Genomic DNA, 26331 nt, shown 5'->3' with positions numbered 1-26331 from the left:
TGCTAGTCTTTGTGAATGATTGAATTTCTTCTATACATAATCGGACCAAGCTGTAATAGATTTAATCAAAAATACAACAAATGCTTAATTTATGTGGCTACAGCCCTTATGACATAAAACTGGTCTTCTGTATCAGTATCTTTTCCAAAAAATGTTAGCGATTGGAGGAAAAACATTTAAAACGAACGGATTTTTTTTTATTTTGAATCTGACAGTTATGAACTCGTCAAATCGCTGTCTATCTATACACCTTGATAATCGTTCGCGATGCAGCTAGCTGGCTCTTTCACTCCAACGCACGTACATCAACGATGGTCCTACTGTGTGTGTGCGCAACATAACAGGATTGGTTCTGTCATCATCTCTTCCATGTATGGTGATCGCGGCCCGAAAGCTGCAGTAGAATTTGGTAAAAATTGCAGACAAATTTACTTTCAAGACGCTTGCTACCTGATGGAATTTAGTGCGAAGCTGTTTAACATGTCCGGGAATGTGCGGTACGGTGCGAGTGGCTGTGCACGAGCGCAGTAACAGGTGTTGTTTCGGTGATTAGCTGAGAATTAGTTTCGACCCTTTTGTCTCCTTGGCCGTCCGTCGCCGTGGGACTGCAGGGGCAGCAGCAAGCAAATCGAATGGAAACACGGGAGGAATAATAGCAGCAGCAGCAGCAGCAAGCGCAACAAACACGTGAAGTTCCTTCGTAATCCATATCGATGTGTTTGCTGCCACTTTCGCCACTCTGGCGTGCGTTTCCACCGAACACGGGGTGTACAATATTGAAGCTTCAGCCCGTCCCGTCCCCATCGTGTCTGCCCCGCGCCCCGACCAGGGCTAATGACAATAAGTAGAACACCGCCGACCGACACGACGCTTTAGGGTTTCTCACAGTGGCCACAAATGTACGATTGAAACAATCTGCAACCTGCTCCTCACCGCTGCTGCCTGCCCAACACAACGACAACGCGGCGTTCCTCCGTGGTCGAGTGCGTGAACGGACGTGTTCGTCACAGTGACTGGGTGTGTGTGTGTGTGTGTGTGCGCGCGATATTTGGTGTTGTGTTGTGCCATTTTTGGTCCGTGTTTCATTCGCTATCATCTTTGTAAATGAAGAAAACTAATGAAATATAATCATTTCCCTAGTTCTGTGGGTGTTGTGACCGTGTGGAGCAATGTGCGGCGGTGGGTGGTGATGGTGGTTTACACACGAGAAGGTGCAACATCATTATGTATCGAAGGTCAATTCGCGTGTCGTGACGAGTGTGCTGTGTGATAGCTTTTCTATCACCGCACAAATTCTCGGATCTCCAATCCAATCTCGGACATCCAATTTTCAGTTTGTTTCATCTAGCGGCTGCTTTCAGTAGCGGTTGATTTTGTTTAGCTTTTCATATTCACTACGATCCATTATTTCATCTTATCTACATTTCTTTCAAAGTACGTAAACGTGTTGACAGATTGTGAATAAAAAGAAAACCAAGATCCTCCACACAATACCAGCAGTGGCAGCAAGAAAGGGGAGAAACAAACTAAACGCTTAGCAAAAAAAAAAGCATGAAAGATTCCAAAGTTTAAGGTCCTCCTGCTATCCGGTTTGCTGCGCGAAAGCACGTCTCTATCTCCAGCAGGCTGTGTGTGATCATCAGTGATGATGACGGCCGTCAAGTAGAATGTGTGTTGCAGTAGTGCGCTGACTGAACAAGCAGCATCCGGCGGTGTTTTCCGATGCAGACGGTTTTGCAGCAGACCGTGTCGGATGTTGTCCTGTCGAAAACAAATGCATGCTGCGGCATTTGTGTAGTGCAAAACGTAGTTAAACTAATCTAGCCCTGTGTTGGTAGTGTGTGCGTTGTTGTGTGTGTGCTACACCTGTTCTTCTTCGTCCATTTCTGCACCGCTTCTTCCTGAACTGCAACATCCTGAACTGATTTGGATTATTTTCTACCTTTGGGGTAAGTGATTGGGTGGGGACACATTACATACGCAGAAACACCCCCAAACACCATAGTACGGCGTCAAAGCTCAAACCCCCGCATTAATGCTTTTACCTTCTTTGCATGCTTCAATGAGTCATCCAGTGTTGTGTTGTTATTGTTGCTATCCTGTTCTTGCCTATATTTGCTGGTAGTATTCATGCATCGCATATCAGACCCCAATGTTATGCTTGTTGTATCGATTGCTTCGCCTGTACAACCTTGTTACGTTTTGTCTTTTATATTCCACTTTATTCTGGGCATTCTTCCTATGAAGTTCACACATAGACTGTGATTTTGTAAGAACTGGAACATGAATCCTGCCTTCACGGATTAGTGTGATGGTGGTGATGGTAAAGTTCGCCTGAAATGGTTTCCCGATTTTCCCGATCGAGGCAGCATTGAGATTCTCATTTTCTCTCCCATTCTGTCGCCCGAAGAGTATACCCTTTCTTTGAACCAGGTTGCTAATAGATTGCCATGATAGTTAACACGCCGAAGGAAAACTGTGTGACCCGGTTCTGTTGTGTGTGAGGATCCTTGAGCCTATTGCATAAACTAGGGCAAAATTGTCTTTCCCTGTTTCTACCGGCGTCATCCAAGTTAGTGGCTCACACCGCATAAAACTGTGCTATTGCATGAAGATAACTAACGACGATGTTAATTATCAGCCTTTGCCATTGTTTGTATAGTTTATAATTGGTTATACAAAATTCTGGAATTACAAACTCGATTTACTGATGTAGGAGGCTAGACGCCCTAGGCACAATGCCGACGCGAGTCACGTATACTACGCTTTATCGTCAACGTCCATGATTGTTGGCATATGGCGGTTATCAATACAGATATCTAATCCAAATAGAAAACAAATAAAAACTCTTATCTTGGCTGCTTTTCGAGACTCACAATACTAAACTTTTGTTGTGCCACGACAGCCGGGTAGTGTGGGGTGTAGAGTAATTTGTAAATTACTTCGCCCCGTTTTTGGTTGGTGTAGCCTTACATCGTTATCACATACGCGAATAAATGTTGCGCTTGAAGTTGTTTTATTACCCCGAAAATGATGAGTAATGCGGTTGAGATAACGGAGGCGAGCGATATTTTTATCTTGTTCCCGTACATCGGAAATCGATCTTTATCGGCAAAACATGGCTCCAGCTCCAGTTGTGCGCTTAATGTGTTCTTGATTTGATTGAAAAGGACCTTCTTCTATCAACAAACGTTTATGTCAGCGCTCAACATGACTTATTTATAATGTGCTGGAAGAGCTGGAATAAAAATAGTTGAAGCCTCAAACTGGCAAACGGCAGAGAGTTCTACTGGTTTGGTCGTTAGCGAAGCTCACAGCCGCTCTCAGGATGGTAAATGGACATTGGCGATCCACCTTGTAATTAGCGAAAGGTGTCGAAAATGGTCTCGAACAGTCGTGTTCCTGTGATGCTGCCAAGTTTTTCTCGTAGTTCATGCTCCATTGTGCCCAGAAGAGCCCCACTTCTCTTCACGTGCCTCTCAACTCTGCATTCGAATTTGAACAGGTCGTACTAAGCTCATTATCGATGCCTCCAATTTGGCATATATTGACAAGACTATCAACAATGAGCGATAAATTTGGTAGAGGAAGCGATGATTAGTACTGTAGTGCGTTTTGAATTTTTGATAACAAATAATCTTTTTCCTTTACAATTGAATGACGACGTGGGCAATAATTCACACCACATGTTCGACACATTGTTGAAATTTTAATGCTTCTGCAAGCAAAGCAAAGCATATTTGAAATGAAAGCCAATTTATGATACAATTTGAGGAGATTTGTTTTATTTTGTGTTGAGTGATATATTTAGACCGAACTGTACATAAATTTTTACGCACTGAACGAATCCAATGTCTACTTAACTAAAACTTCCCCTACAGCATACTTCGTCTTAGTTATTTTCTTCGTTGATCTATCTGTCTGTCTCCTACGATTTTCATTGTTTTCCGTGCAAAGCATGCTTGACCGCGCTGTTTTAGGGCCTCTTGTGTTGCTACAGTAGTACAAAGGGGCAAGTTTAGTTGCTAAGCAAGCAATGCGTATTATTGAAGCCCGGCACACTCGGGGACAGTGTACAAAAAGCAGTCGAATCATCTCATTACGGATAGACACACAACAACGGAAGTCAAAAGCCAAATGACTGTAGTCTCTTACTTCCGATCCTTCAGATTAACTTGTGCAGTCCGTTAATTGGGTTTGCTCACATGCTGCTACCATATGGTCACTAACAACTCTCGCCGAAATAAATATGTTTTTAACGGTTCGTTTGTTATGAATTAGCTTTAGCAGTAGGCATAAGTCTGAACAACATATCGGGGTATCGAACAACAAAACAAAAATAATATTTATTTTGTTTTTAAACTGTGTCTGTAAACTTGTGAATGGAATGATTGCACTGAACTGGTAATTTCACTGAACATCTCTATGGCTATATTTTTCTTTCTGAACAACATCATAAATAAGTTGACAATACGTCGTCAAACCGTAATGATAAATAAAATAATTCTTAAATAAGCTTTTTATCTTTATCTTGAAGAGTCCAATAAATTGTGAGCGGACAACTCGCAACACTCAGGCTGACATTGGATAGTTAATATAAATTTTCGTTTTTCTGCAAAATTTCTTCTTCTTCCTTGGCACTACAACCTCTTGAGCCTGCCATTTCTGGCTTTCTGTGACATAATTTTACCCGTAGAAAAGTAGTCAGCCTTACGTACGGGGAGGTGGTCTGGATCTGATTTGAACCCCGGTCCTGCCGTGTGAAGACTGGCGCCGGTATCGCATCGGCCACCAGACCACCCCAAAAAATTTACTGGATGTAAAAATCCAGTAAAGATTATGCGCTCTTAAGAAAGTTGAGTCAGCTCGTTTTTTTTTGATACTGTACAAAAGACTACTCGAAAAATGAGAAGGATTAAATCTTGATGATCATATGGTTTGAAAAATATTTTCTGAACGATTTTAGACGCTTAGAAAAACAACCATTTTTATGCTCATTTTTCGCTCATGCTTTTTATGCTAATGATCATGTTTATTTTGTTGATAAATGGGCATCGTGCGTAATGTAGCAAAATTTAAAGCACTTCTTTAAGGTTTTATATAATAATTTACCTTTAAGACTTCTCTGTTATTCCTAGATGACTCCTGGATTGTTGTCGATGATTCATAAGAAAACAACCAACAACTCAGTTCAACCCTATCAAAAGTTTTACCGAAGATCTATGCCCTGTACCCATGTTACCTAGCGAAAATGTTACACCGTAATTTAGAAATACCAAATCTTAGTTTTAAAATCCATCTTATACCAATAGTTTATTTTGTTTAATGTCGTTCTAACATTACATGCGTCCTGTAGATAAATAATTTTTTTTTATAAGCACATTTGTGCATAAAATCAAAAAGTTATACAAGATGGAATAATTCGTCGAAGTTGGTATACAGATCATTGACATTGATCAACAATTACTGCAAAGAGTTTCCCAGAGTTCATAAACATAATAATCCAAGTTTTTTTAGGTCCATTTCACCTGCTTACTAGAACACCAATCCGCAATTATGTGATTAATTAAAATACGTCAAAAGCTTCATTACAGGCCCGGCCACATCAGGCTAAAAATATGATGTACTTGGGTAACACACAATCTAAAACTCTTTGGTTTTATTGTATCGCGTAAAGTGGAATGCTGACCTTGGTTAATACATTTTTAATCACTATAATCCTATAGGCGTTATAAAGTACCATTCCAAATTGGTTTTCTTGTAGCGTTACACGCAAGGGTTGATCTGGAAATAAATAGTCTAAATGCCGTAGAATTTGTACGCCATAAGGGTAACACTAAACAGTAAAACAAATAATCCTCCTCCAGCCTCCACTGCCACCCCTGCAATTGATTGATTGATTTTATTCTCCATCCGCCGTGATTAAATATTAGCTAATAATCACCCAGGGCACACGACGACGACGACGCCGACGCCGGCATCGACCGATAAAAATTGTTTGTTTTAATTTCCCCCTCTTTTTCTCTTCTCATTTCCATTTCGCTGTTTTTGCTCTGAAAACAGCAATGTAGCATAATCCATCGTTGGCAGACATGATGCGTCTGTTGAGAACCTCTGCAGTCATCAACAAACATCCGATTTAGAAATAAATTCCGGCCGCCGGAACAAGCGAAACCCCTCATGCTGCTAGAAAAACGATCATCAGCTGGAGCAGATCACTACGATTGGTGTAACATAAACAGCTATTGCTTAGCAAACGCTTTGACCCTTGCTGCTACGATCTTCGCACGCATTCGATGCCATTGACATGCTTGCCTAAAAGCAGAGAGGTGTAGATTTTCAGTTCCCATCTTCATCTGTGGCAGAGATCCAGCTATTAGTAATAACACTACTATTTACGCAATATCAACGCAACTTTTAGATACAAAAAGTGTAGCTAAAACATAGAAAAACAAACATGGCACCAAGTCAGAAAGTGACAAAAAAATGGGAGATATTTGCCGGCCGGAACAAGTTCTTCTGCGACGGATATTTGATGACGGCACCGAACTCGGGCGTGTTTTATTTCACGGTCATACTGATCACTGCAACGAGTGGATTATTTTTCGTGTTCGAGTGAGTAAAATGGTGGAACTATGCCCGGCTGTTCAGTGGTTTTTAATGCTGCCTTTCTTTCGCCTTTGCTTACAGCTGCCCATTTCTGGCACAACGCATCACGCCCGCAATTCCCATCATCGGTGGAATTCTGTTCATTTTCACGCTAAGCTCCCTGTTCCGGACGGCGTTCAGCGATCCGGGCATCATACCGCGCGCGTCCCAGGACGAGGCGGCTTACATCGAGAAGCAGATCGAGGTGCCGAACTCGCTCAACAGCCCCACCTACCGGCCACCGCCCCGCACGAAGGAGGTGTTCGTGAAAGGACAGACGGTGAAGCTCAAGTATTGCTTTACGTGCAAAATCTTCCGGCCACCGCGGGCCTCCCACTGCAGCTTATGTGATAATTGCGTTGATCGGTTCGATCATCACTGTCCGTGGGTGCGTAATAAACTGTCCTGCGCAACGAATCTCGGTCGGAAGTAAACGTGTTTGTATCGTTTGCAGGTGGGCAATTGCGTTGGCAAGCGTAACTATCGGTTCTTCTACATGTTCATTGTCTCGTTGGCGTTCCTAGCAGTATTCATATTTTCCTGCACAACGACTCACATAGTAATGTGTAAGTGTTTTTTTCCTTTTTTTTTTCGTTTGCTGTTCTATGAAGGGGATGAATTTATAATTTCGAGCTAATTATGGTTTTCCACGTTTTTCTTTTTTGTTTGTTCTAACTAGTATTAAAGGAAGACAACCAGTTCATTGACGTCGTCAAGCGGACTCCTTCCAGTGTGATAATAGCGATAATTTGTTTCTGTTCGGTGTGGTCTGTTATCGGGTTAGCTGGATTTCACACTTATCTTACTACGAGTGATCAAACAACGAATGAAGATGTACGTATCCCACTCACTCACTCACTCATCCATCTCAGCGATAAAGCGACTCATTTGCTTCCCTGCGTTGTTTCGGCTGTTGTTACAGATAAAAGGTTCATTCAGCTCAAAAGGTGGCCAGCAGGCAATAAACCCATATTCGCAAGGAAACATTTGCCTAAACTGTTTCCACATACTGTGCGGCCCAATAACACCGTCGCTGATTGATCGGTAAGTCGATAACGCCGTCATATGGGGCAGTAGAGTGTATGTTTTGTGTGACATATGTATTTTTTATGTGTGTGTTCTATTTGTTTTAGGCGCGGTGTCGTCACGGACGAGTATCGGACGCAAATGCAAGCGTCAGACAAGTACAACAGTGCCACTGTTCCACCGTTGGTTGTCATGCAGCCGGGAATGGACACACTTAACAAACATTACAGTATGGACGTAAGTTGATGCATTTGATGAAGTACACCTTCTATTTGGCTATCAATTACTCGTAAAATATGTGTTCGTTTGTGTACGGCCAGTTGGTATGGGTCCATAACTGCTCTTTAAACTTTAAGCCAGTATTTGCTTGACGTAAAAGTAGGGGTAAAATTGTTTGACCATTAAAAAAAATTAAATACAGGAGATAGTTTTGTAAAATTTATAAAAAAAACCTAAGGAAATGTTCACTAAGTAAGGTAGTTTCACATATTTGCCTACAACAAAGGGCTCGGCTTTCTGTCACGACACGACGGACGGACTGGTAGTGCCATTGCGGTCTGCAGGAGGATCGTTGCAAGAACTGGCTATTCGATTACGTAGTTTAAAAACGCTTTGGACAGCACTCGTGAAAGTGTGTCTTTATTTTAGTCGATGCTCATGCTGAGTTCATAGTTTAGAAAAAGACGGCTTTGACTAAATTCGAGAATGATTAGATCTCTTAGATTAAATCTGATTAGCCATTATACCTAAAAAATGTAAAATCGATCAAAAATGTTCCACACAGTAAAAACTATGTATTTGTGTCTTGTTAAGAAAATGCACAACCATCTCCATGTTAAAGGTATGGGTTGCTCGAGTATGCAAATTGTCCAGATAAAGATTTTAATTCGTCTGTTGATTAAATTGCTAGGGAGAGTTGTTAATCATTGTGCCATTGAGCAATTTCTTGCCATAATTTTATTATTACCAATCATCTAAACTTTTTCGTCCATTTTCACATTTTTAGCACGAATTGCAAAATGCAACCAACGGAGGAGGAGGGGTAGGTGGAACGGGCGTGTATCGGCAGCGTAGCTACGATAACTTACAAAATGGTAAGTCGACCTCACCGGCTTCTACTGTTAGCAGCGGTGCTTACACTAACCTAAACCATCTGAATGTAACTAACTCGAACTATGCAACGGCAGCACCCTCTGCTAATGCTGCTAATACAGCGACTAAAACGAATTTAAACAACCATCCACCACCAACACCACCAATACCACCACTGAACCATCAGCAACATTCATCACAAACTGCATCACAATATAGTAATTTATCCTTATCTTACGTGAACCTTTCGCCAAAACAACCTGTGCAACCACACCTGTACCATCATTCCGTGAAATGCAATCTTCTCAATCTCAATCACTCGCATAACACTTCCAACACCAATACCATCAACGACCTCTCGCCCTCTAACCACCACAACAACGCGTCCTTTCGCAATCGCCACAACCACCACACCCAACAACAACAATGCAACCACCAACTGTTGCCCTCCTCGCCATCCGCGCCCACTAACCTCCCGCACAACTACGCCGCACCGTACGACCTTTCTTCCTGCGCGGGTACGGTGTCGTTACAATCGTTGCTACCTTCTCCGCACCACCCACTGTCGGACTCACCAGTTCCGATTCCGACCAACTTTAAGTACTTTGCACCGCAGTCAAAGTATAGCGTTAGTGGGGCAAACATCAGTACCGGTGCTGGCGGTACATACTGCTACAGCGACCAGAGTCAGCTACTGGGTTCGTCGCTCGGCGGCGGTGGAATATCTCCCTCCACGATGCTGATGAGAGGTGGAGCCATGGGGGGCGGACCGATGCCGCTGCTGAAAAGCCAGTCGGAATTTCTTCACCACACCCAGCAGCAGCCACATCAGGCACTGACCCCGAACGGGGCGAACAGTGTATCGCAGCAGCAGCTGCTGCAGCAGAAAACGCAACCGCTGCACATGATGAGCCTCAACATGACGCTGCCCCGCTATCCGTACCATCGGAATCGAGCGATCGGCATACGCAAATCATCGCACGATCTGCAGTTTCCGATCTATCAGCATCACCCGCTGGAGGATGGTAAGCAAACGATGATCGGAAGCAGTGGTGGCACGTACAATTCGGGTGGTCCCTACTGTTTGGCCAATGTGCCCGACAGCAGCACGAACAGCTTGAACAATCACTTTAATCCGTCGGCGAACCCGGCGCCGATCGTAATACCGTACAGTAACGGTCTGATGTTGAAAGATTCGTCCGCCTCGTCGTCGTCGTCCGGAGGTTCGTCGTCCACGTCCGCCTCGACCGCTACCATATCGTCCAACTCGACGTCCTCCGCTACCTCGTCGCTCGATCGACGGTGCCGAAGCAATTTGCTCCCGTCCGGATCGGGCTCCGGTTCGTATCTGGCAAGCTACGACACGATCACCACACTGTCGGACCATCCGCAGCAGCAGCGTCCAACTGTTGCCCCACACACCTGCCCCAACAGTCCGCGAACGATCCGCTGCGGTAGTCCTAGCTGCAGCAGTGAGCTAGATCCTATGCTTCACTCGAAGGCGGCTAGCGGAGGGAAGCAACAACAGCCGTCGAATAATGGTGGCTATCATCATCGCCATCGACACCACCAGCAGCAGGGTGGTGGCGGATACGCCAAGTTCTACCGTAAACCGTCTTATCAAATGAAATCGTCACAATCGCCTACTCCACCACCGTTGGCCCTACAGTCACCTTTGGCGGGTCCACCGTTCGGTAGCAGTGGAACCGGTACCAATCCCGTTTCGCCGGCGCTTTCCTTTAGCCAATTTAGTCCCAGCTTCTGGAGCGCTAACACGTGCGTTTCGTCGAGCAATCGGAGCAGCATGCTCAGTGCGGCCAGCACGCTCGGTGGGGGCAGCAGTAGCACCCCGTACGTTGAGTGTGCGAGCGGCCTGAATGGCAGCGATGGTGTTGGAAGTGGAGTTGGCGGTGGTGGCATAGGAGCAGGCCAAGGTACAACAGGTGGTACTGGAGGAGGAGGAGGAGGAGGAGGAATGGGAAACAATACCGGTAATAATAGTCCGTACGTACAGCGGCGTGGCGGAAGCGACAAGCAACGCTTCTCAAACGTTTTCGAGTATCAGTTTAACAATTTCGATCTCAACTCGATACATGAGGATGCTACGAACGAAACCTAGCATATACTACATTTTTAGTTTTGTAATTTTTTATAATTTCACACAACAACCCGCGCACGGTCCTGGTGGAATTTCAATTTCTCGAGGGGCTGCCGGGCTTTTCTCGTCTCATTTACATTTGATCACACACACCGTACCGTACCAACACACCACTTTAATAAGCGCCCGCAAGTCGTTCAATTGACTCGCAATCTATGGTCTTCATTGTTTTATTTGTTTTTGTTCTTTGAGGTTAATTATACATGTTGGCTCTTGTTCAGTGTATTTCACACAAGCGCACATTTGAGTTTTTGTTTCTCTTTTTTTGTTGCTGCTGTTTAGCAATTTGCAAAAGTTTTGTTGCGTTATAAAAAGCATTAACTTTTCTTGTACTGTGCTAAGCAGCTTGATCTGCAGAGGTTGTCTTTTAAAAGTTGCAAACACATTTTTATTATTTGCATCTGCAGAAGTTGTACTAGCTGTCGAGATTGAAGAAAATAATAGAACAAAGGAAGAAAATAGTTACACTTGGCGGATTAAACGTTTTGAAATAGAAAGAGAGAGCGAGTGGGTGATAGGTTTGATTTTTATATCCTAGCAAATGACAGTTGAATAGTTGCGATCGAATCATAATCGAGTTATAAATATTGATTTTTATATAAAAACCTTCAAGCAACATAGTTGCACACCAGGTAGTACATTATTCTATACTAGACCTTCATTAAACGCTAAGAAAATGTGATGAAAAAATTACAAAAATCCTAAAAATGTATTCCAAAACGTTCGAACATTCTGCATAACTGTCAAGTCTAAAACGTAATAGTTCTTATTTCCTGCTCGTGCCGATGTTAGTTGCTGCAAATAGTTTTGTTCGTTGTTGTTAGGCGAAATTACAGGGGTTTTCAGTTGATAATGTAAAAGCATCGATCCTTTTTGTAAACTTTTTACGTGAAAGCTAGTTGCCATGGGAGGAACGGCTTCGGATGACAGGGGAATCAATCATCTTTCATTGTGAAGTTACCAGATGATACTGTAATCGAAGCCATTGATAGTGTAGACAGCACACGGGTAAGTGCTTAACGTGCAAGTATAAACACGGGCTGTATGAAAGTCTTGGTTTAAAGTTCAAAGTGTTGGATAAAACCAGTGTCGCTTACTGAGTTAGTGAATATCCAAAAACTGGTTCCTTACGTAAAACTACAATGCGTACAATACGTTACATCCTGCGTTTATAACCTGTACGTTACGCACTTTCCCGAGCGTTCACAGGCCGTGTACTATATCATTGGCTTCGATTACAATATCATCTTGTAACTTCACAAGGAATTCCCCTGTCATCTGAAGCAGTTCCCATGTCAACTAGCTTTGTTCACCATTTCTTATGAAGAGTTTACGAAAAGGACTAACGTTTTTATATTATCAATTGCAAAACACCGTATTGTAACCGGGGACACGGTGTATGCCGGATTATGTTCCCGAAAGGCCATTCTGCGTTACAGTTCGCTTGATTTGATTGTATTGCTTTGTTTGCTGCTAGTCAGACGAAAAAGAAAAAAAAACACGTTCATCAAAATCAATGTTATTGTTAGCAGTTTCAAAGTCATGTTTTTTTTGTTTTTACATTGATTTTTTAATAGTTTTGTTTTTCTTTTCGCTTTGTTACGTTGTGCAAAGAGTTCCTTTTTTTCGAAAATATTTTTCATCTTTTGAGCAGAATCTAACATTGTGGTAGGACATTACAACGTTTGTTCTTGAAAAGAAACAAATTAAAAAACTCCACACACACACACACTCATCCACGAGTACAGTTATTATATATTTGTGATACCAAACAAAAAAAACCAAAGGTTTATCACGCCTTGAAGCGTGCAAAAGGGAGAAGAATACGTGTAGGAAACCAATGTAATGCAGAAGTTGTTAGATTTATGAAAGAATACCTTTCAAAGGAATAGAAGTAGTGCAAAAAAAAAAACCTGACCATAACATTGTTACAAGATCTTCCAGCTACAGCATGCCACCACCATGCGTTTGCATTCGGCAAATAATGTGTAAATGGATTTTTGCTGGTTTGTTCTGCAGTTAATACGGCGAATGCATTAGAATGATTGTGCGGATAGTGTCTAATGAACATTCGCTGAAATAAGCATACAAATGCTTTATTTACTAACGGCTATGTTGCACATGTATCAAAATTTTGCTTTAGCTGCTTGTTTTGAATAACATGTTAACAAACACAGATTTAGAGTTACATTAAATCCAGTCCCCCTTGTTTACCCGTTGTTTGGTGCGCTTAAGAGGAACGTTTTGTAACAATAGATCACAAAAAGAAAAAATAAATAAGCGATTTGGTTACGAGATGAAATATCTCGACAATATCTTCCGGTGAAAGGAAACAAGAACTTCTAGAAAATAGGAAACCCAAAAAAACACACAACAATCAAGTGACGGGGAGAACTTCTTTTTAGCAAAGGCATTTAGGCATTAAAATTACAAAAAACAAAACAATTAGAAACCATTTTCTGTAGACAATATAGATGGTAACAGAATCAGGCACAAGAAAAGGTGTACTTCAACAACAAACACAGTTTCGCGGTCGTGGTCTTCTCTGCACTTGGCAATTGGTTGAGATTCGTTCGTTCCGGCACAAATGCACAGATTGGAACGGCGCACCCAAGCAATAAGTGAACCATCTCATGTTCTTCTTTACTTTCGCACTTTCACTATTGTACCGAGCCTTAATTTTGCTAACCCTGATGACGCGTTAACGCGTGTTTTGCGTGTGATTGTGATTTTGGCGTTGGGTATCGGTGAGTGTCACGAACTTTCTACCACAACCTTAAAAAATCCCATTTCTCAAAACCGATTCAATTACTCAAAAAAATGCTCCTTTTTCTCTACCTTGTTTTTTAAATTCAGTTTGAAACTTTTTCTCCAATGTCTTTCTTTTATTTTACTCAGATTCGTTCTTACCATAACTCTACCTTGAATGGCTCTCATGAATCGCTTCCAAGTTGGCTCGCTTTTTGTTTTTCTTTTAGTGCGATAGTTTTTATACACCTCTCAAACTTATCCACTTCTTGTTTGAAAACATTTTTGTTTTAGTTTGTTTGTTTGTTTGTTTTTCCCCTTTTTTGTACTGTGATAAGATGCAGAGAGATTGCAGGGGTTTTCAGTTGATATTGTAAAAGCATCGACCTATTTTTTGTAGGCCCCCTAGATGAAATGGTAAACAAAGCTAGTTGCCATGGGAATAGCGTCAGATGGCAGGGCTAATCAATTACCTTAAAGCCAGGCTACATTATGCGAGATGCAAAAAAGATTTCGCTTAAAAGGGATTGGCAAAATTTTTCTGTCAAAATCATCTCGTTTCATCTAGCCGCGTTGTCCGAACCGAAAACTACCATGGCAACGCATAGAATGTGACAGAGAGGGCTAGAGAGAAGCGAAATCTTTCTGAGATTTCAGCTCGAGGAGGCGAAATCTTATTGACGGATAGATTTCGCCTAAATCCCCTCCCCCCTCTCCCACCCTTTTTTAGCGCAATCTTTTTGACATCTCGCATTATGTAGCCTGGCTTTTAGAAATCGAAGCCGATGATATTGTACGAGGCCGGTCAGCGCTCGGGGCCTTGATTACCATTTATACTGAGGAGCCTACAAAAATAGGTCGATGCTTTTACATTACCAATTAAAAAACACAGCACTGTACTGTGTTTTGTTTTCTTATATAAATATAACGGCCGTATCTGATGTTTTAACATTTTAGTTCCGTTTTTATTTTTTTATTTTTTTGGTAATTGTTAGTGCTTACATTTTTATTCTTAGCAGATACTTTTGAAAAACAATAAAAGACGGTCTCTGGAAGTGCGCATAAAACACCTGCATAAAGAAATCACTTCCACATACTTTATAATATAAAAGAGAAGCAAAAAAACAATATACAACGTTCTCAACTAAACACCCACTACCGGATAAACACGTGAATTTGATAAAATTATCTAAACCTTAGATAATGGTATAATGCAAATACTGCAAAATACGTTCATTTTAATCATTTATCCATACTACATACTACGAACTAACGATTGTAAAAGAAATCAACTAAACTCCATGTAGTAACTAATGATGTACTGTTAAACATTTCTCAAGCATTCACAGATCGTTATGAGCTGTTTAATTTAGTTTTATTGCTAATTTCATTTTATTTTTCAATTGTATGTTCTCCCCTTCTTTCGTAGTTACTTGTTTATAGTTATAGTTTTGTTTCTTTCTTTTTTGTAGCGTTGCGTTACATTATAAGAACGACAAACCCGGTTATTGCAATCAGTTGCTCTATTTGCATGTTTGTTCTCTCGTTTCTTTTCTACTCTTTTTCGTTCGCTGTTTGTTACTCTTGCAACGCTACTTTGTTTTGTTTTTTTTTTATCTTTACTAATTAGACTTATTGCTAAACCGTAGTCAACCGGAGAGTGTCCACTAATCAATGTTTATTTTTTCATCCGGTTTCTTTTTCTTTTCTCTTTATTCTACCTTTTCTGCAGATAAATCCAACAGTGTGGCGCATCTGGTAGAAAATGAAGCGCCACTTGCAACGACCGGAAACGTGTCCATGATGTCGGGAGGTGCTGGTATCGTCGGTCAGGAAGATACCACGACCACCACAGTGCTGCTCGACGAGGACGGCATGGAGCTAGAGACGAGGGCCATCATGGGCGGCGGCGCAACACCGGATGACACGAGCAACAAACTGACCGGCAGCTACACGAACCTGTTCCGTGAATCGGTAGCGAACGGTACGAACGGTGGTCTGCCGGGTGGTGGACCGCAGGGAAAGCATAGCTACCACCACCATTCGAGCATGATGATGAGCGAGTGCGACAAAATACAAAGCGCGGACGAAATTATCAACGTGAGCGAACTGATGATGGTGTGCAGCGTGAGTGGGCACGAGAATGTGTACAGCAATGTGCCACCGGCACAGATTTCTCCGTCCGGATCGGCCGTGGGCCTACTGTCGCCCAAGCGGGCCAGCGTGGGGAGTAGCAATGTGTCCGGGGTGGACGTTTCCTCGGCGACCGGTATCGGTTCTGGTGGCTATCAGCATGTGTACTCGAACGTTGGCGGCAGTGGGCCGGCCGTACCGGAACTGTCCACCGTTCCCCACTCGGGGAGTGGGACAGCGATGCAGCAGCAGCAGCAGCAGCAGCAGCAACAACATCATTCTCACCATCATAATGCCTCACAGAATCATCATCATCACCACCATCAGCATCTAGCATTAGACGATCCATCGCAGCTGCTCAGCTCCTCGTTCATCAGCAACGATCTCGATCTGGACGATCCGGTGCTGTCCAGCTCCTTTGCCACGGCGAAAAGTGCGAGCACGATGACGAAAGTGCAACCACCCGCATCATCCTCAGTAAACCATGGTGGTGGTGGTGGTGGTGTTGCTGCAGCAACGGTAGTATCACAGCAACAGCATCTAAAGCAACCAATGATTACTACGATCGAGATGAAAAACGTCATTAAAACGCTCGATCCCAACGTAATCATTCAACAGACGTCCAACGGTACCGGTGGAACGGCTGTCGCGCCGGCAGCAGCAGTTTCCCTGCCAACGACTAATTCAATCGCTAGCAACGGTGGCCTCTCGGCTCACAACAACAGCAGCAGCAACGGCGAATCGCCAATGTTTATTTCACCGAGCGCGAGTCGGATGCGGTTGCTGCAGGAATCGACGATGATCGATACGGCGCTCGATCTAGACAGCTTGGACGGTTCGATCGGCAACCACTCGCAGTCCTGCCTGGTGAAGACTGCAATCGTGTAGTTGCAGGGGTGCAGGGAGTCAAACCACCGTTCCAAAGACATACATTCCGATGTGCTTAGACACTAGGGCACCCGGCCACCAGGACAAACCCGCCGTGTTTGTGCGTGTGAGAGGAAGGGACTTAGAAGTTAAGGAAGGTTACAGTAGGAAGCATCACAATTCCGTCACCTGTAGCTGTGCAGCACGACAGCGAGAAAGAGAGAGAGAGAGAGAGAGAAAGTGTAGATACCGGCAGAAGAAAACAGAAGTTAGTCAGTGTAGCAAGCCACCAGTTTGATGACCCCCCTTTTTCAGGAAGAAAACCCCGAACGAACAAAAATCAACCCGCAGCAACAATATGATAGAAGAATTTAAATGATAGAATGATAATACTTCGTACACGCAAAAACAAACCGTGTGGAAACCTCATCTCTTCTGCTATTATTGCATTGCTTTGTGTTTTAGGCGTCTTTTCTTGTTGTGGGTTTCGTGAGGCCCTTCCTTTTGTCGAACTGATGGTAAGAGGCGATCTACGAGGACGACCCAGTTGGGGGGAATGAGGAATTCAACCGATTGCCCGAGTGATAGAAAACAACGACGAGCCACCTTTTCGATTGGAGTAGTGGACGCGACATCTAATACATATACGCGCCGGATGTATATTTTTGTGTTGTTAGTAGTGGACACGAAACCATAGGGGGACAGCTGCGCGGCGGAGATCAACAGGGAAATAGGCAACAGTGGAGCTAAAAGATACTACATTGTTGAAAACATAGCAAAAAACATACCAATTGTTGTTTGTTACACCAGTGAGAGGAAGCATGAACCGAACGATGAGTGAGAGAGTGAGAGAGTGAAAGCAGTGCAAACTTGAATGTATGTGTGTGAGTGTTGTGTTCAATGATTAAGTTTATCCGTTTGATCATAAACCCATAATAAACAAATGTACAGACTACTGCTTGTGTTTACTGTTTATAGTTTGTGTTTTTTATTATTTCTCCTTTTACTTCACAATTTTACGCACGCATACCATCTTGCTCAGCGTTTGTACCACTGGTCCGTTTCCGTTTGCCGGTGGCGGGAGTGCACGATTAATTGATAGAGAGTCAACGCAGGAATGGTTTCTGCTCTGTTCGACCCAAGTAAGCAAACCAATTGACTATCGTTTTACGGCGCGTAGGCTTTTTAGACATTCGATACTTACGATACCGTACTAACTTCACCCCTTTATTGTCGTTCGAATCGATCGTTTTTCCCTCTCTCTCTCCTTCTCTCTCTCCGCTGCTGTATCCGGGGCCCACAACACTGTGCCTACTTCAATTCTCGTTTTGCGCACGGATTATTTCATAAACATACATACATACATTTTTCGCATCACTCATGTGTGTGTGTGTGTGCTTTATACAATATTCGCGTATGTCCTCGGTATCTCGCTGGAAGCGTTAAAGCTAGTGAACGTGTTAAATACTTATCTAATATCTCGTGTTTCTCATTCCACCAATCTTACTAGGCGCGCGCGCACAGAAAGCGCTATACATTCATTCTTAATTTCATCCAAGGTCCCTTCTTCCTGTACAGTGCTTTTCGTGTGGGGATGGGTGTCCTATGCTGTTCTGTGCGGTTTTAAGGTCCATTATGTGCATACAATTTCATTTTTCTTTTGTGAGCGTTGCAAATTCTACGGATCGTTCCTTAACTATGCGCCATGGTGTGTGCTGTGCCAGGTACCCCAAACGAAGAAAACGCAACGTGTGCTACAATTTTGCAAGAAACAGTGTTGAAAAGTAGCTGCTGGCCGTAACCTTGTGAAGCAGCAGTTGCCAGTTAAATCTTCCCCCGTAAATATCTTTAACTGTAACTTAATCATTTTCCTGAGTTCATTGCCTTCCGCTTCGCTGAATACAATGCGGTTATCGTCACATTAATTTGCCCGCTGCTAACAACTCCACCAGACGTTAGGAACTAAAAAAACAATCTCCACAATTGAAAGTAATTCAACACAAGTGTAAGTACATAAGTGGTTTTTCATGGTGGTGGTGGTCTGGCAGTCACTGCCGCCATCCATTTTAGGGCACGGGTAGTAATGTGGGTGGGGGGTGCTACAGAGTAAACGGCTACTACTACTGATCGCGCGTCGTACGTCCTATGGGCGGCGTGTGCAGCTGTGTTCTGTTTCTTAATCGCTAAACTAAACTACTTTCGTGATGAAGCAGAAATTGCATTATTCGACACAGCAGTAAAGCGTTCACCTAACTCCTAGCAGTAGTAGTTGTTTCCCCCGTTGAGGGTTTAAGCCTTTGTTTTTGTCGTTAACACAGGAACATTTTTTCGCAATACACGATCCAAGTAAGCCGTACGGACAAGAAGCTTACTAGGATTTAATATTCTCAGTTCAGTTTGCACGTCAAGTGTGATATGGAACGCTTCGTCTTGCGCTGGAGCTTCGTCCCTTCTCCCCGTTTTTTTTTTTCAAGAGAAAACCGCCATGCACTGATGTAAAAACCCTCCCTGAAGAGCACCTGGTGTCTGGAAGACAAGCGTATGATGGGTGTGTTTTTCTCCGTCCAATTTGCACCGTTTTCCTCGTCGTCGTTTTTCGGCCGGGACATTTGGGACACGCGGGGACAGACAGGCTCCACGACCACCTACCACTACTATCAGTGATTCAGTATGAGCACCATTTCGTCATAGATTGCAAAGTAAAACGCGGACATAAAGCACGCCTTCAGCAGTGCCGGATACAGCCCCTTGTACAGCCCGATCATGCCCTCCTGCTTGGCAATGTTGTACAGACAGTTGAACATGTTATCACACACAAAGTGGCGCCCGTACGTTTGGCGGCTTTTCGCAAAGCCCTGTATCTGTAACCGCTTCTTGGCCAGGTCGAGCGGGTACACGAGCAGCTTCGTGCACAGCCCTGCCAGCCCACCGCAGATGAACAGCTCGATCGCCGGTAACGTCTCGTTGGCGCTGATGTTGAAATACTGCCGGAACATGCTGCCAAAGATGTTGTAGAACATAAACTGGCCACCGGTGAGCGGTGCGATCTGCAGTACGCTCGGTCCCAGCCCTCGGTACAGCCCGCGGACGCCCTCGTACGTGTAGATGAGCTTTAGGCCCTGCACCGAACTTCGATAGCCTTTGCCCGGATCCTGCGAGATTAGCCGGGTGCGGACCACATCCAGCGGCAACGTTATGACCGTAGCGAACGTACCGCTCAACGCACCGCACACAAAGTTGCGCCCGCTCTGATGCCGCTCGAACGTGTCGACGGTCCGCAGCAGATGGTTGAACCGTTCGTACGAGGAAAACTGTGCCACGCCGTAGATGATCGACAGTACCTGGGCCGGGTTGTGGCCCTTCCAGAAGGCGCGCAGCCCTTCCTCGCGATACACCAACCGGGTCGATTGGGCAATGGTGCGGTACTTCGAGGTCACGTGCTGCTCGCTCAGTGGTTCCACCTGCAGCTGGAAGCGTATCTTCAGCACATCCAGCGGCTGACAGATGAAGCGTGTGATGCACCCGGCAAAGCCACCGGCGATGCCCGAATTGGACGACGTATCGTTTTTATCGCGATCCATTGCTAACGTTCTCTTCTTGTGCGTTGCTACGCAACGAGCGTAACCGCAAAAGTCGCAGATCCACACAAACAAACACACGCACACAGAGACTACCAGAGCCACACACACACGCGCGCGCGCACACACTCGATCGGTAATATTTAAACGCCAAATAATCGCATTTCAAAATAATGGTTCACTTTTTAGAAACAATTCAAGGTTAGAGTGGCGCCGCTTGCACGCACATTTCCTTTCAACTACCTTGAGTGCCTGTCCAGACCGCGAGCTCTGCTTGTAATCCTTCCACACACACACGCACTCACACACGACGGGGGCACACAGAAAGTACACTACCCGCTAAAATCCGGAGGGGCCAACACGTATCCGAAGCACAGCAGAACCGAATTTTTTGGAGCACCGTTCCGATTTTCACACTCTGCACATTGTGTTGCCCGAAAAATGGGGTTGTTATATCATCATCGTCACCACCTTCTTTTTTCACGTACGTTGTCTTAGTCTAGTCGCCTGCAGAGTCGCCGTAGTTGACGAGGTTAGAATTTAGATAATGTTGCTGCTGTTGCTGCTGCTACCACCATGTGCCACCGTTGTTAGTCCACCGTCACCGCACCACCTGCCGCACACCTTACGTTCGTTGGGACGCCGAAACAGCGGAAACGGCAACGACACCAATGCCGAAACTTCCATTACACTGTCGAATGTACCGCGTCCGCTTCATGTGGCACTTGTTTTCTTCGCCTGAATGGGATGAGCTGCGGCGGGTGGTGTCTGTCACCTTCACCCTTATCATCGGCTCTCACGTACGTTTCAAGGTGCAGTCGTGCGATCGTTGCTCGTCGTCCTCTCCACCGCCCATCATCGATTGCGAGCGGTTAGTTTGGTGAGGTTTTGGTCGCTTTTCCCTTTACTCTTGCCCTTACGACGACTACAATGTCGCTTACGTGTGTGTACCGTTACACTATCTCAGCAGCCGCGTTTAGGGGATGGTGCGAAGAAGAAGATGGCCTTCACACGGGCGCGACTCTGGTACGGAGCAAAAGGTTGCAGTGTGCATCTCCTATTAACCTAAAACGAATAGAATAACAACGATGATACGTAAAATCCGTTGGCTCGATCTCGTGGTCGTGATCGTCATTATTAAAATATAACCTCTCAGTACGCTAACGTACCGTTCTGTACACGATTCGTCGACTTCTAGCTAGACAGCTTTATTTTCGGTGGGCTTTGACGCGTTTGCCTGCTGCTACAAGCAGAACAACAACAACACAACACAATTTCACCATGTGCGCCGCTATTAATAGCACAGCGCGAGTCTATTTTCACACACCGTTCAAATCAACGTGACACACACACACAGCACCAGCACCACGGTGTGACATAAGCGTCGTCGTAGCCGGTTTTGCTCGCGAAGAGTAAAAACCATGTAAACAAACAACCTGCCCAGAGGCGTAAAAGGCTTCACTCCACAGGCAGGGGCGTACGTGTTTACGTAAACGTGCGTTCACTATCGACGCATTCCTTCTGTGCGCTTTTCTGCTTACCTTCGATTCCGGTACACGGTGTCCGGTCCATACGTCAATCCCACCAACAATACTAAAAAACGCAAGGTCGCGGGCAATTTTAATGCATCGCGTGAAGGCAAACACATCCACCACCCATCCTCGATGTCGGTTATTACACGGACGATTGTTTGTGTGTGTTTCGGGGTTACAGGAAGCTGCGATACTGCGCATGAAGTGTTGGTTCGTTTGTTTACGCGCTGTAAGCTGCTGTGACAGCAAGTGGAACAGCTGACGTCTACGGTGCACAGAGTGTGGTTCCAGTGGACCGCAGCGGTGACAGGTGACGCTAAAATACTACTGTGTGCTAGAATAATACCGCTTCCGGGATTTCCTCTTTTATAAATCTACACAATATCATTGTGTATCTTTGAACAGATTATCGGCAAAGCCTTGTGCTTTTCAGTTATAAAACTTGAGCCTTTCCGATCACGCAGTAGAATGCTTTTCGATTGCAAATTTTATTGTTGATAAAACTTTATTACACATCACTACCGGACACGAAATTCATTACTTATAGATACAAACTAATGATAGCACATCGGTCATAAATTACTTCTTGTAATTGTGTTTCAAATGCTAAACCCATTACAGAGACAAATCACCAGTTAAATTATGAAATCAAAACGTCCCAGTTTGAAATACCTCTGGGGCAGGCAAAACAAAAAAAAGGGCCATCGTTGTTTATCCACACATTACTCGAACGAAATTTGTCGCTTAGCTTTCATGATACTGGAGTTAAGCGAACCACCGACCAGCAGTTTGTTGGCATTCACGTTACTGCCTATGAGCGACAAATTCTTTTCCATCCGGAAGGGACTTACATTTTTCTGATCCTTGCCAGAGAAGAGCAACTGCTTTTTAGTGGAGCGTTGCCGCAGCTCACTGTCGACGTTTTCGCGTAAAGCAGTATTAGTAGTAGAAGTGTTGCTAAGTCCAACCATGTTCACACTACCAGTCGATGCGGCCGGTTTCATGTTCGCTCCGCTCCGTACGAAACTGGTCGTTTGCGAAAGCTGTGACAAACCGCCAAACGAGCTACCCTGCGAAAGCATCGAACTTTGGCTCAGGAGGCTCTGGCTGGCACTTAACGAACAGTCAAACGGCGATGATCCGTCGAATGAAGTTATGCTGGTGGTTCGCTTCAGCTTCCGCAATTCGTATTCCTCCGCTGCGATATAGCCCTGCAGTTTCGGCATGTTTCGTGCGTTCATGATGCGTGTCTTCTCGCGGAAATAGATATCGTCCACGCTTTTACCCTGAATCACCTCGTACACGTGCTTGTTGGCCAGCCTGTATCGTCGGATGAAGGAAAATGGAGGTTTGATTGTTAGTTGATTCAGCTCAATTCCTACCATATGGTAATTGCTTACTTTAAGAGCTTTTCACTCGTGCTTGATGTGGTTTGATCATTAAATTCTAAAAACAGTCTTTTCACTACCCGCACCAGGTTGGAGGCATGTTGCTTAAACAGTTCGTGTTTTGCAGTAATTTGTTTGCTTTGCAGGGCCTGCGAAACTGCCCACAATAATTTCTGAAATAACATTCGAAGCAAATTGTGAAAGCGTTACAAACAGCATGTTCTGTGGCGGTAACACGACAATTCCTATACCTTTTTGTGATTCTCCGTCAGCATAACTAATGGTCGTGGACCATCTGAGGAAGAAATTTCTGAATTCGCCCGAATTAATGTTTTTCCACCGACGCCGGGCGCACTGATGCCGTCCGATGGTGTCGCCGACGGTAGGCCCATGCTTTGCAAACCAACGCAAAAGCTTTTGCTGCGTGCAAACTTTAACGAGCGTGGCGTTAAATCTTCTTCCGTTAGGCCAGAGGATTCCGTGCGTCTTATTTTCTCCGTACGCTCGCCGGACGCATTTTCCACCCCGTCGTCATTATTGTCAGTGGTTGAAGAACGCCGCCGTTTGTTCGACACGGTCGCGGTTGAGTTGCTCACATGGGAACTAGCTGCGATGGACTCTATGCCGTTGCTCTCCGATGTCCCGCGAGGTTGCGAAAATAGTGAACGTTTCGATTTGAGGATTCGGGCTTCGGAAAATATTGAACGTTCCGTTTGCTTGCTATTGCTGCCGAGCGAGAAACGAAGATCGTTACGGGCCGGTGATACCAATTTGTCACTGTTCTGTGGGCTAAGAAATAGTGCCCGTTTGGAGGATTCGCGAGTGGCGGGAACGTGAACCTGCGTACACGATTTACCACCGGCATTGGCACGCAGCAAAGAAAGCTTTTTCGCTGACGAACCCGGCGTACGACGGCGCGGCGACTTTTTTCCACCCGGTGTTCTACGTTTGGGTGTTTTAATTTTATTTTTCCTACGGTTGTCCGATTTTCTACAAAAACACACACACAGAAAACAGAAACGCATTGGTTAATGAAAATGAAATTTGGCCTACTTACGAACATTCGATTTGAAAATCCCAAAACAACTTACTTCGGATCTAGTAGCACTTGTCTATTATTGCACGCTCGGTGTGGATTTAATCTCCTCAGCACTCCCGCATCGATGGCACTCTTGCTAGCGCTTACGATAGTGCCACCCTTGCTGGCGCTGGTGTTAAGTAAGCTTTCGGATGAAAACGTGGCCCTTCGTCGGGCTAGGTGGCTTAGTCGTCTGCCCGGCGATTGGTTTAACAATCTGGAGGAAGCAATACATTTGTGTGGTAAGTGGTGATTGATATTTTTAGAATGGCTGGCCAGCCAAATTACTTACTTTAGTCGTTGGTTTCGTTTCTTTGCACTCGATTGCAGAACAGTCATATTGAAGGAGCAGCTCGTCTCCGCGCTTATATACCGTTCGATGTACTTTAAGCCTAACAGTTCAAAATTCTCCGACACTCTTGACCGGTTGTAATGCAGTCCGTGTGCCCGGTGTTTCGTTAGCTCGGGCCATTGTAGGTTGCTCAGCTCTTCAGTCGAGTGTGTGGGCTTCATGAGACACTGCTGGTGCGGTTGGTCTTTACCATCTTCACCCTCACCATCAGTAGTGGTCTTTTCAACTGTGTTCTTAGAAAAACCATGCGTAGCTAGCCATGATTTCACGTTGCTACGATATATCGTCAGCATGGTACCAACGTCAATGTCGGAGTAGGTTAGCGCTGGCGGTGGCGGTATGCCGGATAGGGACGTCTTCATTCGTTTCAGCAACATATAGTCAGTCCGATCTACGCTACCTTCGCCTTCACAATCTAATTCCTTCGTTCCGGTTCCACTGACACGTTGGTATGACCGATGCATACTATAATCCAGATTTTCCTTCTCCGCTTCATTCTTGCTACCAACGTCCGTTTCCTCATCGTCGTCCGCAAACAAATCGGGTGATTTTTCATTATTATAGTGAATCAAAGTGTTGCACTCTTTCGTCAACAGTTCAAATGATTCGTTGAACTTTTCCTCCCGCCTTTGCAAATCACTTTTGCTTTCCACATCGACCGGAACTTCCGGAACTGCCGCATCATCCGTCGTGCATCCATCGATTGACTTCGTCGTGGGAAGGGTCGCATGTTGACTTCCACTAGTCAATGTTTTAATTTTACCATTAAACGAAAGGTCACAATTCTGGTCCGCATCTTCCGTCTGTGCTAGGCGGCCATCCGTTACACCGAGCATATTGTCAACTGCATTGCAACTGTCGTCCGAAAGCAGCGAACCAGGCAAACGTTTCTTCTGAATGGATCGGGATCGTAGATATCTGCCACAATCGTTCGACTGCTGGTCATTGCTGCATTGATCGTCTCTGTTCATGCTTTCGCAGGTTGTTTCTTCGGTAGTACTATCGCTGCCGCTTATCGGCTGCACAAAGATACAAAAATGCGAACAAAAAAGAAATGATTACCCTCGGTCCTGGTCAAAGGTACCGGCACCACGTTTGTACTTACTGTGGAAACATCACCTAAAGAAGCATTATCACTTAGTCTGTATTTTGTGATCATTCTTGATACCACTTGCACAAAGAAAGAAGGCTAATACGACAAGAACAAGAACGCGTTTTCTTCCCGAAATTTCAATGAAGCCGTCGTCTGCCTCACTTAACCCTCATTGCCACCGTCGCCTAATTGCATGCTATGTTCGCTGCTCGTTCATTTACCCACGGCTAATTACTCCATTAACGATACGATCGCAAAAATTTCACATCAAAACCACGGGAGTGCATGCGCGCAATACCGAAAATGTCACTACTCCGATGCCACCGTAGCGCGCGGGCTTGATTTCATCTGTGTGCGTAAGGTTCTACGTCACCTTTTCCCCCCCATGGGGAACTAGATCACTGAGAGGGATTATCGACGCCAAGCGAACAAGCTCAATGCGCAGCGAACTACATAACACTGGGAACTGGTTTACGCTTTTCGGATTGTTAATCTGAGCTAGCGGCCGCCGAATTTGGCACAATTCAGACTACAATTATCTTCACCGAAAGTTAAGCTAGGAAAGAGTGCGTCTCAGCCGAAGCCATCTGCGCCGACTGCCAATGTAAATAACTGTCAACGCTAGAATGATTGTTAAG

General features: G+C 44.6%; 3 protein-coding genes across 17 annotated transcripts; 1 reads left to right on the top strand and 2 right to left on the bottom strand.

The window, feature by feature from the left end:
• The first annotated feature begins 189 nt into the window (after positions 1 to 189).
• LOC118509646 (palmitoyltransferase app) lies at positions 190 to 17645 on the top strand. Of its 14 annotated transcripts, none has more exons than XM_036050556.1 (10): positions 190 to 497; positions 1436 to 1949; positions 6064 to 6615; positions 6691 to 7036; positions 7103 to 7214; positions 7328 to 7482; positions 7571 to 7692; positions 7782 to 7911; positions 8681 to 8768; positions 9345 to 13291. In XM_036050556.1, exons 3-10 carry the CDS (start codon positions 6458 to 6460, stop codon positions 10883 to 10885), a joined length of 2652 nt encoding a protein of 883 aa, XP_035906449.1. In that variant the 5' UTR covers positions 190 to 497; positions 1436 to 1949; positions 6064 to 6457; the 3' UTR covers positions 10886 to 13291. The 14 variants fall into 14 exon arrangements, with proteins under 14 accessions (XP_035906449.1, XP_035906450.1, XP_035906447.1 ...); XM_036050557.1 differs by having other exon boundaries at positions 190 to 534; XM_036050554.1 differs by having other exon boundaries at positions 190 to 545.
• On the bottom strand, positions 17637 to 22027 carry LOC118509738 (mitochondrial thiamine pyrophosphate carrier-like). Of its 2 annotated transcripts, none has more exons than XM_036050868.1 (2): positions 21420 to 22027; positions 17637 to 21315 (listed from the first exon to the last, which is right to left on the bottom strand). In XM_036050868.1, exon 2 carries the CDS (start codon positions 20251 to 20253, stop codon positions 19330 to 19332), a length of 924 nt encoding a protein of 307 aa, XP_035906761.1. In that variant the 5' UTR covers positions 20254 to 21315; positions 21420 to 22027; the 3' UTR covers positions 17637 to 19329. The 2 variants fall into 2 exon arrangements, with proteins under 2 accessions (XP_035906761.1, XP_035906760.1); XM_036050867.1 differs by having other exon boundaries at positions 21792 to 22027.
• A 211-nt stretch (positions 22028 to 22238) lies between these two features.
• LOC118509642 lies at positions 22239 to 26305 on the bottom strand. The gene is made up of 6 exons (XM_036050549.1): positions 25706 to 26305; positions 24541 to 25619; positions 24262 to 24465; positions 23422 to 24160; positions 23183 to 23343; positions 22239 to 23102 (listed from the first exon to the last, which is right to left on the bottom strand). Exons 1-6 carry the CDS (start codon positions 25757 to 25759, stop codon positions 22505 to 22507), a joined length of 2835 nt encoding a protein of 944 aa, XP_035906442.1. The 5' UTR covers positions 25760 to 26305; the 3' UTR covers positions 22239 to 22504.
• Between the last annotated feature and the right edge of the window lie 26 nt (positions 26306 to 26331).

Source organism: Anopheles stephensi, chromosome 3, assembly GCF_013141755.1.
Source record: "Anopheles stephensi strain Indian chromosome 3, UCI_ANSTEP_V1.0, whole genome shotgun sequence".
Lineage (NCBI taxonomy): Eukaryota > Metazoa > Arthropoda > Insecta > Diptera > Culicidae > Anopheles > Anopheles stephensi.
This window is presented reverse-complemented; position numbering and strand designations above follow the sequence as displayed.